The sequence below is a fragment of the Penaeus japonicus genome, unplaced genomic scaffold (assembly GCF_977035675.1).
Source record: "Penaeus japonicus unplaced genomic scaffold, GWHDUDI00000001_assembly GWHDUDI00000027, whole genome shotgun sequence".
Taxonomy (NCBI): domain Eukaryota; kingdom Metazoa; phylum Arthropoda; class Malacostraca; order Decapoda; family Penaeidae; genus Penaeus; species Penaeus japonicus.
This window is the reverse complement of record NW_028234429.1, coordinates 22518415-22532173: the sequence shown is the minus strand read 5'-3', so window position 1 is coordinate 22532173 and position 13759 is coordinate 22518415. Positions and strand designations below refer to the sequence as shown.

Genomic DNA, 13759 nt, shown 5'->3' with positions numbered 1-13759 from the left:
CATACAATATATTGACAATAATCAGTGTCACACACTACTTACTTACTTATTATGTTTTCATTTATTTATCTATCCTCAAAAAGAAGCAGTTGCCAATTATACTTGAAGGAAATATACTCTATAAAGTTACTGTTACAACACTGTAACATTAATTACTAAGTCTTTTTTGAAAAAAAGAAGTATTTCAATGTTAAAAATGACCAAAGTTATTCTTAAACTGGTGATTTTCATGGTCTTTACCCCCTCCTAGATTCTAAAATCATTTTTACCTTTATTCTCTCCATGTATTTTTGCACTATCATGACAACTACACACATTGCTGTGCTCCCAACTAAGATACGCAAATGTTAATCTTTACTAAAATTTATGGGCAACTTAAATAATGATATAAAAAATTTCCACAAGTTTGAAATTTATTACTCTCTGCCCTCTTTATCAAGAGGTGACATACATTTCCCATACTGTTAAAAAGAATCCTGTCAGTCACTGGATGAAGGAGGCACAGCAGTACATTTGCTCAGGTAAGGATGCACATGGACATGACCACACTGTTTCTACCATGGACAGACATTACAAGTTTCCTTTGGTGAGACTTAAGAATCTAATTCATTGAAAACAACACAAAATGCTACATTAGTTCAGTCAGGTCCCATTTGTCATTACTGTACAAAAAAGTAACCCTTTTTATTTTTTTTTTCTCCTTGCAAAATTTACGAATTACAAAATATGATTCAAAACTTGGGGAAGTCAAAATGACTTTTTTTAATACAAGTGGCCATATTCAGGTCAACCACATATGAGCACAATGGTTGCTGTTGGGATCTGTCACAACGTTAATGGTCGTGTTCGCTATGGCAGATTCAGTTATTGTGGTTGTAGTGGAGAGGGAATAGCAGCGGCGACGATGTTGAGGGTGGCTGGTATTATGGTGAGGATTGTAATGGAGACCGTTCTGGTGAAAGTGTTGCCGTCACGATGTCATCATTTCACTTCCACTACTGCCACTACTGCTAGTCACTGGTCCCTTGAGTGAGTCATTGATATCACGGCGGAACACAGACAAATTCTGAGTAAATCTGGAAAGAGGAAGAGCAAGTTCTGTGAACACAAAGAATACATTCATAACGCATTATTTCTCTTGTCTTACCTTCTCAACTTTTAATCTATCATTTCAAGTGCAATAAATATGAACAGAAATCAAATGAGAGAGAGAAAAAAAAATTCTTGGATACAATGGAACAAAATATGTTTTACCAGTTTTTCTTTTAATCAAACTTTTGCATATGCATCAAATTCTAAAAACTACTTTATGGTACAACTCACTTGTCTCTATTCTTAGTAAGGAGGTTTGGCTCAATGCCCTCCATCAGACTATCAAACCACTGGGCCATTGCTCCTTGCTTGTCTGGCGCTTGTTGACTGATAATTTGCTGCCTCAGTTGTCCAAAATACTGCAGGAATTGGAGAACTCGTTAGGAATGCCCTACCTTTTATTCCAATTTGAATCTGTGCTGAATGCTTTATGTACTATATCATTTTCTTATATATCCAGCTTTTAAGATTTAGGCAATAAGTATTGAACATAAAATAATCATCATAGACAGACACTTTGAAACATGACCCAAGCAAACAAAAAATTTACCTCATTGTTCAATAAAATGAGTGGTAACAGTGGACGGGACATGCTCCACTGATTCCTACAATCCTCAAACATGATGATGTTAAGGACAGTGGCAAGCATTTGCTGCAGGATGGATGGTTGGTGTTTCATAACCCTTACTAGAGCATCTGATTCCAGGTCCACTGTACCTTTTTTGCCTGCAATGAGATATGTTTAGTGGAGGGGCCGTACAAAGATATGAACCTCCCTTACTCATGTGTTATAACTGGAAATTCTGCTCTACATTATCCTTGACATGATGACAAATACTAAATATACTGACATTATGGTCTTAAACTTTTCATGGTGCTAATAATCACGGTGAATAAATGTTGGCAAACAAAATGGAGAAACCAGTACTTACTCTTGCTCCATACATAAAAAGCAGTGACATTAATTTACAGCTGTGCACTTTTTTTCATACTCAATCTTCCACACACACCTTTTAAACTTTTATAAAGTAACATCAAATTAAAACACATTCCTATATATCATTTTACTATATCTCTTCCAATGGTTCTTTGTGTTCCATTTTGGTCCACAAATATATATGAACTTAATTACCTGAATTCAAAGACACCCCTCTACAAACATGTATACAAATACAAAGACACGCACACTCATACGCACACACACATATATTAATGTCATTCTCTGATACTATCTATAATTTCTCAAGGCCCAACTTTTGAATAAGGGAGGTTTAAAGATACTGCACAAGACCAGTGACAAAATAATAATTGACAGCAGCAAAAACAAAATCAAAATATGCCCATGTTACCAAAAGCCCCCCTCAATAATCCTGTTGACCTGCTTACAAAGGTTATGCTTACAAAAATGTTATAACCATGATATACAGAAGCAGTTACTCCCTTTAACTTCAAGAACATATCATATCCACGACGTGCTAAAAACAAAACAACAATATTTAACTAAAGAGTATTAATCCTATGGAAAAGTATTCATAGGAAAAAAGGGACCATGGGGATAGGTTGATAATTAAGACTACTTGAGACACTCCTGCACTGAAAGGAAGAACAAGAGCATTTGGGATTTACTTTGAGCAATGTGCTTTGGTCCTCAAAACAAAGGTAATATTTGACCAAGAGAAACACTGGTTCTTTCATTCCTAAATCAAATAAACTCAGATACCAAAATACAAAAACACAGATAACCAAAATAGCAAAAACAAGGTAACTAACCTACAGCCCTTGTACTGAAATATTTAAAAGAAAAAGTTTTGTAACACATAAGGTGCAATAAATAAATCATAACTGCATATTACATACATATCAATGATATTTCTAACTGGACCACACCATAAGCAAAGCCATCAGCAGATACACAAGCAACATCAATATACACCACTGCTGAAACTTGTACTTACTCTTCTGATGTAAGCACTTGAAGAGGTAAGTAACAATGTGGTCAAGGGTCGCACAGCAGCCAGTGCACACCATCGTATCTGCAATGGGACAAAGGAGCACATGCAAGTCTTAGTCTAAGGTGGAATAGAACCTTTTACTTACTTTTCTGATGCAAAAGTTTGTACAGGTATGTGACCACATGGTCCAATGTTGCACAGCAACCACTGCAAACCATTGTATCTGAAAAGTACACAATATGGTTAGTGACTATATAAAATCATTTTTTGACTGTTGTTTATTTTTGTAACTAAAGCTAAATATTTCACTGTGTAATTTGTTTCTTTTACAAGACGCACAACAATTTCATTGGAGATGGTCAATTCATTCACGCAGATATACAAGATACTCAATTGACTTAAAATATACTACAAATATCACAACAAAACCAAGCTTGTCCACTCAAGAAGACAGAAGAAAAAATCATTTATATATAAATATATCCCTCTTTCAATAATTTCCCAAAACCATTACTGACTATGTCTTCTCCTGTTGCCTACATTTCTGTCTGCTTTCTCATACAAACTCCAAATCTAAATGTAATTCATGACCAACAGTGTATTTCCATGAAGGATTGTATTGTTTCCGCAACAGCATCTTCCTTAACCCATTCACGCCGGTTGACGTGATAGCACGTATTGTGGTTTTCGTGTCAGACGCCCTGGACGCGCTATGAGGGGAAGCCGCGTGCTTGGGTAGAGCGAGCGGGCAACCCAGGCTCGCGGCTTGTGCGCCCGAGAATCTCGAGGCGTTAGGCTTATGCGTTCGAGAACCTCGGTATTGCGACCGTGCAAAGCCGGAAAGGCCCCGGCGTGAGTGGGTTAATACAAAATTAAATTCTGAACTTTCCCAAAACTTAAACTTTCGTATCAAATGATTAAAACATTTATGGGCAATTTCATCAGAATATTCTAAGATAAATTAAACATTTCAATTTTTAGCCTTTTATAATGAATACGTTCTTTCTTTTTTTTTTGTATAAACATTTCTTGAAACAAGCAAAATAACCCTTCTTTCAGATGTATTCTGAAAGAAATATAACAGCTTACACTTGGTTTAAGCCATTCTCTACTCAGTGAAGCTAAAAACATTACAAAGCACAAATTGCTAGTCAGAAACAATGCTTTCATGCATTATATTGTCAACAACACTACATATCGAAGATTAACCCAAAAACATGACACATCTTAATTTCAACATCTCACTACAATAAGGAAAATAGTAATAACTAAAATGAGGGAACATTTTGTAAATTACCCCTTAAATGAAATTTTCACTTCCAATTTTTTGCTGTGATGGGGATACTGATCAATTTTAAAATGAGGGGAAACCAATAAACACTTCTAATGAAATATTAAGATCTATTAACTAAACAAAGTATAGCAGGAATGGTATTTCAGCATACTGGTAGATAGCCCAGCCAAAAACCTAGTATCATATTGAGACGATTGCTTCACTGACACAGGAAAAGAGGCAGATCAAAGTAAAATGCCAAACACCAAATTATAATTTTGTCATTAATGTTTCTACTTTGGTGTGTGTGAGGATAATGATTTAAATTAATTACTGTTAACCATAGAACTCAATAAACTGCAAAGAATGACAAAAATACAGAGGTTCAAGAACCTAAATTGTTCTTGTTGGAGAACAAATTTCTCACACTATAGAGTACACCGGTTTCTTTAAAACAATGCATAGCAGAGCCAAAAACTTCAGGACTATAGTAAGTACCATACTGAGACAGCTGCTCCCTTGACATGGAGGAAAAAAGGCTAGATCACTGTACAATGCTAGATACTTAGTGCCAAGTGTCATTAGTCTTTTTGTTTTGGTGTGGATTGGGCTAATGATCCCCAAAAGGTGATATCAACAATAATTCTCAGGAAATTCAGTAGAACAGCTACAACAGGAGGTTCAAGATAATTAATTGTTTGTGTACAAAAAAAAAAGAGAAGGGAGTAGGGAGGGAGGAGAGAGGAGAGAGAAGAGAGAAGAGAGAAGAGAGAAGAGAGAAGAGAGAAGAGAGAAGGGAGAAGGAAGATGGAGGGGGAGAGGGGAGGAAGAAGAAGAGGAGACAGAGGAGGAGGAGGGGGGGTAAGGAGGAGGAGGAGGAGGAGGAGGAGGAGGAGGAGGAGGAGGAGGAGGAGGAGGAGGAGGAGGAGGAGGAGGAGGAGGAGGAGGAGTAGAAGTAGGAGTAGGAGGAGGAGGAGAAGAGAAGGAGGGGAGGGGGGAGGAGAGGAGGAGAAGGAAGAGAGGAGGAGGAGGAGGGGAGGAAAGGTGGAGGAGGAGGAGGGGAGGGAGGAGGAGGAAGTGGAGGAGGATAGGGGGAGGAGTAGGAGAGGGGGGAGGAGAGGGGGAAGAGTAGGAGAGGGGGGAGGAGAGGGGGGATGAGGAGGAGGAGGAGGAGAGGGGTGATGAGGAGGAGGAGAGGGAGGAGGAGGAGGAGGAAGGAGAGAGAGGAAGAGGAGGGGAGGAGGAGAGGGAGAGAGGAGGAGGAGGAGGAGGAGGGGGAGGAGGAGGAGGAGGAGGAGGAGGAGGAAAGGAAGGAGAGAGGAAGAGGACGGAGGAGGAGGAGAGGGCGGAGGAGGAGGAGGAGGAGAGGGCGGAGGAGGAGGAGGAGGAGAGGGCGGAGGAGGAGGAGAGGGAGGAGAGAGAGGAAGAGGGCAGAGGAGGAGGAGGAGAGGGCGGAGGAGGAGAGGGTGGAGGAGGAGGAGAGGGAGGAGAGAGAGGAAGAGGAGAGAGAGGAAGAGGAGAGGGGGGGAGGAGGAGGAGGAGGAGGAGGAGGAGGAGGAGGAGGAGGAGGAGGAGGAGGAGGAGGAGGAGGAGGAGGAGGAGGAGGAAAGGGAGGAGGAGGAAAGGGAGGAGAGAGAAGAAGAGGACGACAAGGAGGAGGAGGAAGAAGGGGAGGAAGCCATTTAGAAATGGGATAGGGGGGGGAGGGTAAGAGGATGGTGGAACAAGTGGTAGCAAAAAGAGGAATAAGAACAAATATGCTGATCATTTAAGTGTTGGGAAAAGGAGAGAAGCATTCTCAATTATCAAGAAAAATATATTCTTGTGCAAATTCATGAAGTCTTTGTTTTCAAACCTAACCTAAATCATGGATAGGATGAAGAGTGGATTGAAGCATCCATATAAGACACATCCCTTCAATTACGATGGAATCACAGAATATCATATCTAAAAAGGGGAGCGCTCACTTGTACCTATATTACATATGTAATAATACTTGTAACAAATCCTTATAAACCCATTACTTATAAACCACTAAACAATACTATCATCTACATTCACATAAAAATTAAAAAATACTCTTCGTGCAAATGTTTTCTGTAGCTACATCTCACAACACGTCATTCCAAAAATCTCTTAGTATCAATCCTCCTCACTCAAACTTTGTTTTAGTTTGGGATAGCACACACAGGCCTATGGGATAAAAGTAAAATGTTATGGGAATTCTGAAGAAAACAAAACTGAACCAAATTAATACATAGCTGCCTCATCAATAAATTCTTGTCGTTCCCTTACCATAAACAGGATCTGTGTGTTAGAAATGAAGATCATTAGCATGTACCTCTCAATTAGTCATAGATAAAACTACAAAATCTGTATCTGCCCCAAAAAGAGAAGTGTGTGAAATGTATCACCATGAAAACCTGCAAGTGCGTGTGTCTGGAGTACACTACATTCGCAACCTACAGTTACGTGCATAGATAATTTTTACACCAATTACCTAAAATAGAGAGAAAGAAAGAAAGAGTGAGATGGAAAGAAAGATGGAAAGATAGAAAGATGGAGAGAGAGAGAGAGAGAGAGAGAGAGAGAGAGAGAGAGAGAGAGAGAGAGAGAGAGAGAGAGAGAGAGAGAGAGAGAGAGAGAGAGAGAGAGAGAGAGAGAGAGATAATAAGATACAGAGAGAGAGAGAGAATAAGAGACACAGAGACAGTGAAAGAATAAGAGACAGAGAGACAGAAAGGACAAGAGACAGAGAGAGAGAGAGAACAAGAGACAGGGAGAGAGAGAGAACAAGAGACAGGGAGAGAGAGAACAAGAGACAGAGAGAGAGAAAGAGAATAAGAGACAGAGACAGAGAAAGAATAATAGACAGAGACAGAGAGAATGAACAACAGAGAGAGAGAGAGAGAATAAGAGACAGAGAGAGACAGAGAGAGAGGAGAATAAGAGAGAAAAAAATATGAGAGAGAGAAAGAATATGAGAAAGAGAAAGAATAAGAGAAAGAGAAAGAATAAGATTAGAAAGAGAAAGAATATAAGAAATTGAAAGAATAAGATTAGAAAGAATAAGAAAAAAAAGAATAAAAGAGAGAGAGAGAGAGAGAGAGAGAGAGAGAGAGAGAGAGAGAGAGAGAGAGAGAGAGAGAGAGAGAGAGAGAGAGAGAGAGAGAGAGAGAAGAGAGAGAGAAAGAGAGAAAGAAAAAGAGAGAAAGAGAGAGAAAGAGAGAAAGAGAGAAAGAAAGAGAGAAGAGAGAGAGAGAGAGAGAGAGAGAGAGAGAGAGAGAGAGAGAGAGAGAGAGAGAGAGAGAGAGAGAGAGAGAGAGAGAGAGAGAGAGAGAGAGAGAGAGAGAGAGAGAGAATTGTTATACTAATTAACCTTCCTCATGAATACTTGCATCAATACTTGCATCATCTGACTTGCATCACATACAACTGAAAAAGTGACAACCAATAATGGGGTTATATAACTAAGCTTTATGTCATAAAATTGGCACCTCAGATTACTAAGACTGTTTGGTCAGACTATAATTATCCCCTTTAGCCTGCATACACAAAAAGAAACTTAAGTTGTGGTTTAAAAAATGAAAAACGGCAAAGTAACTGGAAAATTGCATCTGGAAAACAAAAGAAAACAAAAAAAAATCTGAAAAGTAAAATCAGAATCAAACAAAATCTGTAAAAAAGAAAAAAACATTAATGTTAAAAAATTATGATACTCATTATTTCTCAGTTATAGATTTTCTCTTACCTTTTCTTTGGCCAACTTTCTCAAAATCAATAGATTTCTTTGAGAGCCTACCTTCAGCAATATTCAAAAGAAACAGCTAGTATGTGTAGTGTAGTTACTAGATATATAATTAGCAAAGCCTATGACTCAAAACCATTGGACAATGACACTTAAAATTGCCCTTTCTTCAGCCCTGATCTTTGAATCACCTCAGGCCACTCCCCAAGGCCTGGTTGGCTTTAAATGATTTTTAATGGAACCATAACTAGATCATAACACCTAAAAAACTTCTAAGATGTTCATACACTATTGCTGACTGAAAAAATAAATAAATAAAAAGGATCTAGAAAAAAATACTCTAGGTCTAGCTCCCCTAGTCCCCAAGGGAGCACACCGAGGCCTGGCCAAACAGGCCAAACCCCTGAGTATGATCCCAGAGTCAGGTAAAACAAGAGGAACCTCAGCTTACATAAAGAGAATTAGCCAAATTCATTAAACTTATTAAACAAAAGAAGTGGAGGATGAGGATGAGGATATTCAAGAGGAGGTGGAGGAGAAGGTGGAGGGAGGAAGGAAGGAGGAAGGAGGGAGGAAGGAAGGAGGAAGGAGGAAGGAGGAAGGAGGAAGGAGGAAGGAGGAAGGAGGAAGGAGGACATAATGGTAATAGGGGGGAAGGAAAATGGAAGCATCTGAGAGGATGGAAATAATGGGCAACGAGGGGGAGAAGGAGGCGGCGGCAAAAAGAAAAGATGATCTATAAGAATACATATTTTTCTTTACATCCAACAAATATATACAAGTCAAAATAATCATAACAATTTCCTCCGTTCACTTTTACAATGTATACAAACTGCGACACAACTATGATAGCTATTAACTCTTCAGTAAAGCATCTGAAGCCAATATACAAGGGAGTCAAATACATAACAATGGAATTTCATCCTGTTTTTTCTTTAGTTCAAAATACTTCAAACTACTATTCTGGCTGAGCTAAAACAAATAATTTCTGCTCTCTGCCTCCCACAGGAACTTACGTTCAGCCGACGGGTTCAAGTACTGAATTGTGGGCGGAGTTTTCCCAGCCACAGTGGAGTCTGAGCAGAATATTTAAAACTATCAAATTCAGTTTACACAGACTCCCCTGCTCTTAAAATGTTTAATTTATGTTGCCTTAAGGTATTCAAGGTTCTTCTGAAGAAAGAAATAATTTCAGTTCTGCTTTATCCTCCTTCCAATAAATAAAAAGCTAGTGTGAAGATTTTCGAATTCAAAAAAGAAATGACCGATATATTTCAAAACTGATGAGAAAAAAACAATCCAAATAACCGGTTCTAGACAAACACTGTAATGCTATATTTGCAAATGCTCCAAAAGCATGTAGAGGCAAGACTTACCTATAGCTGACAGTCCTTCAGAGATGGAAGAGAGGATATAGAGAAAAACGTTGGGTTCTAAGGTTGATAAGAAATTCATGTGGTCCTGAGCAAGACATTCCAGTAGCACATAATATGTCTGGGATAGCTTTGGGTAAACCTGCAATGAAAAATCATTCATTAAGTCTTTTTTTTTTTTTTCTTGACCTTAACCTGTATTATTGGATTATAATCTGGTGTAACCAAATAATCAAACCTAGTTACCAGTGAAAAATTTGTATCTCCTGGATGCATTTTTAATGTAAAATTGACAATATATGAACACTGATGTCACAAAACATTAGCAATTTTAAAAGAGAATGCTCCTTTAATCACTAAAATCTTTAGCTTTCTATACCAACACTTAAACCGATAATGCTAGGGTGTTTTTGGCTCAGTCAATCATAATGCCATGACGTGATATCACGTCACCCATTGTTATCGAGTTAATTATCATATATCAAATTAGAACTTACCAGGAGATCAGACTGTGGTATTGAGAGTAGCAACTTGACAAAGGTGTGTAGGGCTGAATCCAAGGCGTCATCACCATAGAGACGGAATACTCCGAAGTTGACGTAGTTTCCACAGAGTGCCGCCTTGAGCATTGAGAAGCAGATGCTTATACCCTTCAGCCTCATGGGATACATCTGATCTTTTGGAATGTTGTCCCCCTGGGCTAGGATTCTTGAACCTATGGGATTCATACATATTTGTAAATAAATACATGATTTATAGAGTGAAGAAATTGTGGTCACTTGAAAGTCAGGGTTTTGCCTTAACCCCTTCACTACGGGCAGTAGAAAACACTCCTCGTGCCGTATCCGAGCTGCCGGCGCGCGCCAAATTTTAAACGTCGCTACTGAATATGACAAGTTTTAAGCCAAAACCTCAACATGATCATCATGTGTTATATATCAAAATATGCATAATTAACCTCTTCCCCCATATGCATGTGACAAGTTATTTACATGGGTTGGGAGGAAGATGGAAAGAGTGACCTTGGTGGGAGGCCTCACTCAGATGACCAAAGAAAACGATTGAAATAGTAAATGGTAAACTAATCATAATGTGTTTAATATTTTTACATAATGTTCCATAAATAAATAATAAAAGGATTGCTAGCAGGGCCCATCAATGCCTCCCCTGGTATAAGTGAATCCCACTCTTATGTAATAAATTAATAATAATGAAAGTCAAGTAATATATCGTATCATATCCGACCTCTATTCTGAAAGATCTCGTATAGTATCCGGAAGAAAGAAAACTCAATTCCACCAGAACTGAGCCATGACGCAGTATGCGCGTCCTCGGATTTGACGCGAGCGCTGCGAGGACGCAGTATACGCGTCCTCGTGTTGAAGGGGTTAAAAAGAAACTCCTTTTAAATACCTACATAATGCAAAGAAAATTATCATAGCCTACACTACAACTGGAGTGTTTTAAAAATATATGATAGAAAAAAATAAAAACTGACAAATGTTCTTCTCATTCCATAACTCAAATGACCATTCACAGCCTAAAATACAATAGGCTACAAGAGAAGAGATTTGATGTGACAAGATGAAAATGAAGAGTATGATTTGTCAGGTCATTACAATGAAAATTAATGCCTCAAAGACAAATCTTCTTTATGAAGGAAGGAATAGTGTGTCTAAGTGAGTAAAAATCTTGTCTATATCTTACCATATGTACAAATGACTTTGCTAGCCTCACGGAAGAGCAGGATACCATTAGGTGAGGAAACATCAAATTGAAGTCTCTGAGATCTGTTCTGCACCAACTCAGCAAAGAGTTTGAGCACTGGGGTAGTAATCTGGGGGTCGTGACTCCAGATTTCAACACCTCTAACCAAAACACCAGTATATGTAGGGTAACTGTTCACAAAGTTAAGGAAAATAATGAAATGATTAATTACTCATTAACTCCCTAAAGACAGATGACTTGACATTTATGTTATGGCTTAGCCTCGCTCATCTTGGCATAGCAGCTGGTCGCCATTTCAGCTAACAAACAGCATGCAGCATTAGGCCTGCTCATTTGAAATACCCTGGCATAATGTCCAGGAAGAGCCAAAACTGCCTATCATTTATAATTGGTTCCTATCTCATAAGAAATGTGAAAAAATGTATATCAATATCAATAAAATAATAATGATAATAAACCTATGAACCTTTCATATAAATAGCATATTACAATATGAAAAAGGATACATCCAGTCAAATAACATCATATATGATGTCTTCGTGTTGAATGCATAAGCTAGGCCTCTTAAATCCCTTGCAAGACCTATCAATCCCTTCTTGGCTTCCTCTGCTTGGAACACCGGTGTCTCTGCTTGAGCCAGTAACCTTCCAACACTATCAAATGCACCTGGAATAAAAGAGCACATAACATGTTACTTATAACAAAGAAATAATAACAAAAAATAAATAAATACTCATGTTTTCTGGAGGCAGCTAATGTATTCATAGTATTCTATAATTTTTTTCTTTACTATAAACACCAGCTAAACTTTCTGTGTAGTAGTACATGAAACTTCAGCAAAACATAATTAAAATGAAATATACTTACTAGTAATGGGCACCATAAACTGTGTAAACTTCTCTTCATCTTCACCCAGCTCCACCATCAACAGCCGCCCAAGTGATGTGTAAAACAACGTCCGACTTCTCATCTCCTGCACAGACACGCCCACCCCCAGGAATGGGAAGTGTTCACTCTGCAATAGTGAACAAATAACAAAGATATTGATATTCCATATATGACAGATTCCAAATTGTTCTGATTACAAGGAAATGAAGGCAATGACATATAAAAGTGGAAACCTTCATTATTTCAATAGTAGTTCATAAAAAAAAAATAAAAAAAAATAAAGTGCAAATATATAAACAAATATTACAATATATAGTACAAAATATAATATAACACTACCCATCACTTTAGCTTATTGGAAAGCACCAACACAAAGCAAGATAGTGAAAACAAACAATAAAAGCTTGAACAAACCTAATTTTCCCATGAAAAGATGACGTGTATATATGCTTTAGGTCAAAATGATGGAAAATTAAAAAAAATTAATATACATGTAAACATAAATGATTTGTTTTCACTTTAGCTTCATAGCAGCAAAAGTGCACCCAGTTAGAGGAAATGTTCCATGATAGGTTCAGGTTAAGTGGCTTTCACTTACATTTTGAGGACCAGACTCTTTAAGCACTCTGAATTCTCTCTGAAAAGTCAAAAAATTATTTGGCTTGTTTGTGACTAACTGTAGCAGTCTCATGACCTTCTCCCAAGTATTGCGAAAAATAAAAATACAATGCATAAAGAAACAAAAAATAAATAAGGTAAAATATTCAAATCATAGGTAAAAGCAAAACTCAAATAAAAATATTTTCTGGTAATAGGAAACTAAATATCTAACAAAAAATGCAAAAGAATAAATCTTATATCATATAAACTCATATGTTTCATGAGAAATTGTTTCCAATCTTTAGCAAATGAATCTCAAGGTTGCTAATCAATAGTTTCAAACAAAAACATAACAAAACAAATAACAACAAAAAATAACATTACATTCACATTTGTTACCACAAACAAATCAGTGTGCAAAATGCCTAGTTATTTTTTCTGGGTTGCAATATTTTTGTTAGACTTAACCCACTTACGACGGGGGCATTCCAGCCTTGAATGTCCCAATGCCGGGGCGTTCGAATTATTAGGCCTAAATCAATTAAATGGCTGGCACAATACTGTGCCGCCCGGCCACTGGGCTTTTGAATGCACGGTACAGTACTGTACCACCCGTCCAGAGAGGGTTAATGGGTTTAATGTTTCATGTGCAATCTTCAAAATCAACATGAATAACATTTTGTATCTTTAAATTTATTTTATCTCATTTTTTTCTGTTTTCATTTCCTTTTCCCATTTCCCTCTTTTCTCTATTTTTTCTACTGTTTTGTTTCCTCTCCCTCCCCTTCTCCTTCTCTCTTTTTCTGCCATTCACTCCCCCACTAGCTCATACTCTCTTGCTACTGCTCACTCTCCTTATGGCTATTACTCATTCTCTTGATCTTTTTCTCCCTACCCCTTTACCCTCCCTATTCCCTTCTCTCTCCCTTCCCTCTCTCCTAATCCCATTTCCTCTCTTCTTCTCATACAAGTTTATAGACTTAAAATCTATTTTTTTATTTAATCAGATTAGCATATTAATCTTATTAAAAACATTATTCTTTTGAAATACAGAAAACATTTAACAATATCCCTTAGCCATCTTCAATAACATACAAAAAAAAAA

General features: G+C 37.7%; 1 protein-coding gene across 12 annotated transcripts in view; it reads right to left on the bottom strand.

Annotated features, from left to right (window-relative positions):
- Ranbp16 (Ran-binding protein 16) overlaps window positions 1–13759 on the bottom strand; it is a 37520-nt gene that overhangs the window by 528 nt on the left and 23233 nt on the right. For 4 of the 12 annotated variants that reach the window (XM_086552767.1, XM_043005355.2, XM_086552769.1 and 1 more), the window contains 10 exons: window positions 12653–12691; window positions 12034–12181; window positions 11673–11832; window positions 11146–11336; window positions 9936–10153; window positions 9442–9580; window positions 3048–3125; window positions 1643–1818; window positions 1324–1451; window positions 1–1076 (listed from right to left, as the gene is read on the bottom strand). The exon at window positions 1–1076 is cut by the window's left edge and continues 528 nt beyond it. In XM_086552767.1, coding sequence (XP_086408893.1) covers window positions 971–1076; window positions 1324–1451; window positions 1643–1818; window positions 3048–3125; window positions 9442–9580; window positions 9936–10153; window positions 11146–11336; window positions 11673–11832; window positions 12034–12181; window positions 12653–12691 — 1383 coding nt within the window. In that variant the 3' untranslated portion in view covers window positions 1–970. Of the gene's footprint in view, window positions 1077–1323; window positions 1452–1642; window positions 1819–3047; window positions 3268–9441; window positions 9581–9935; window positions 10154–11145; window positions 11337–11672; window positions 11833–12033; window positions 12182–12652; window positions 12692–13759 lie in introns of all 12 variants that reach the window. The other 8 variants (XM_086552768.1, XM_043005356.2, XM_086552773.1 and 5 more) reach the window with 5 other exon arrangements.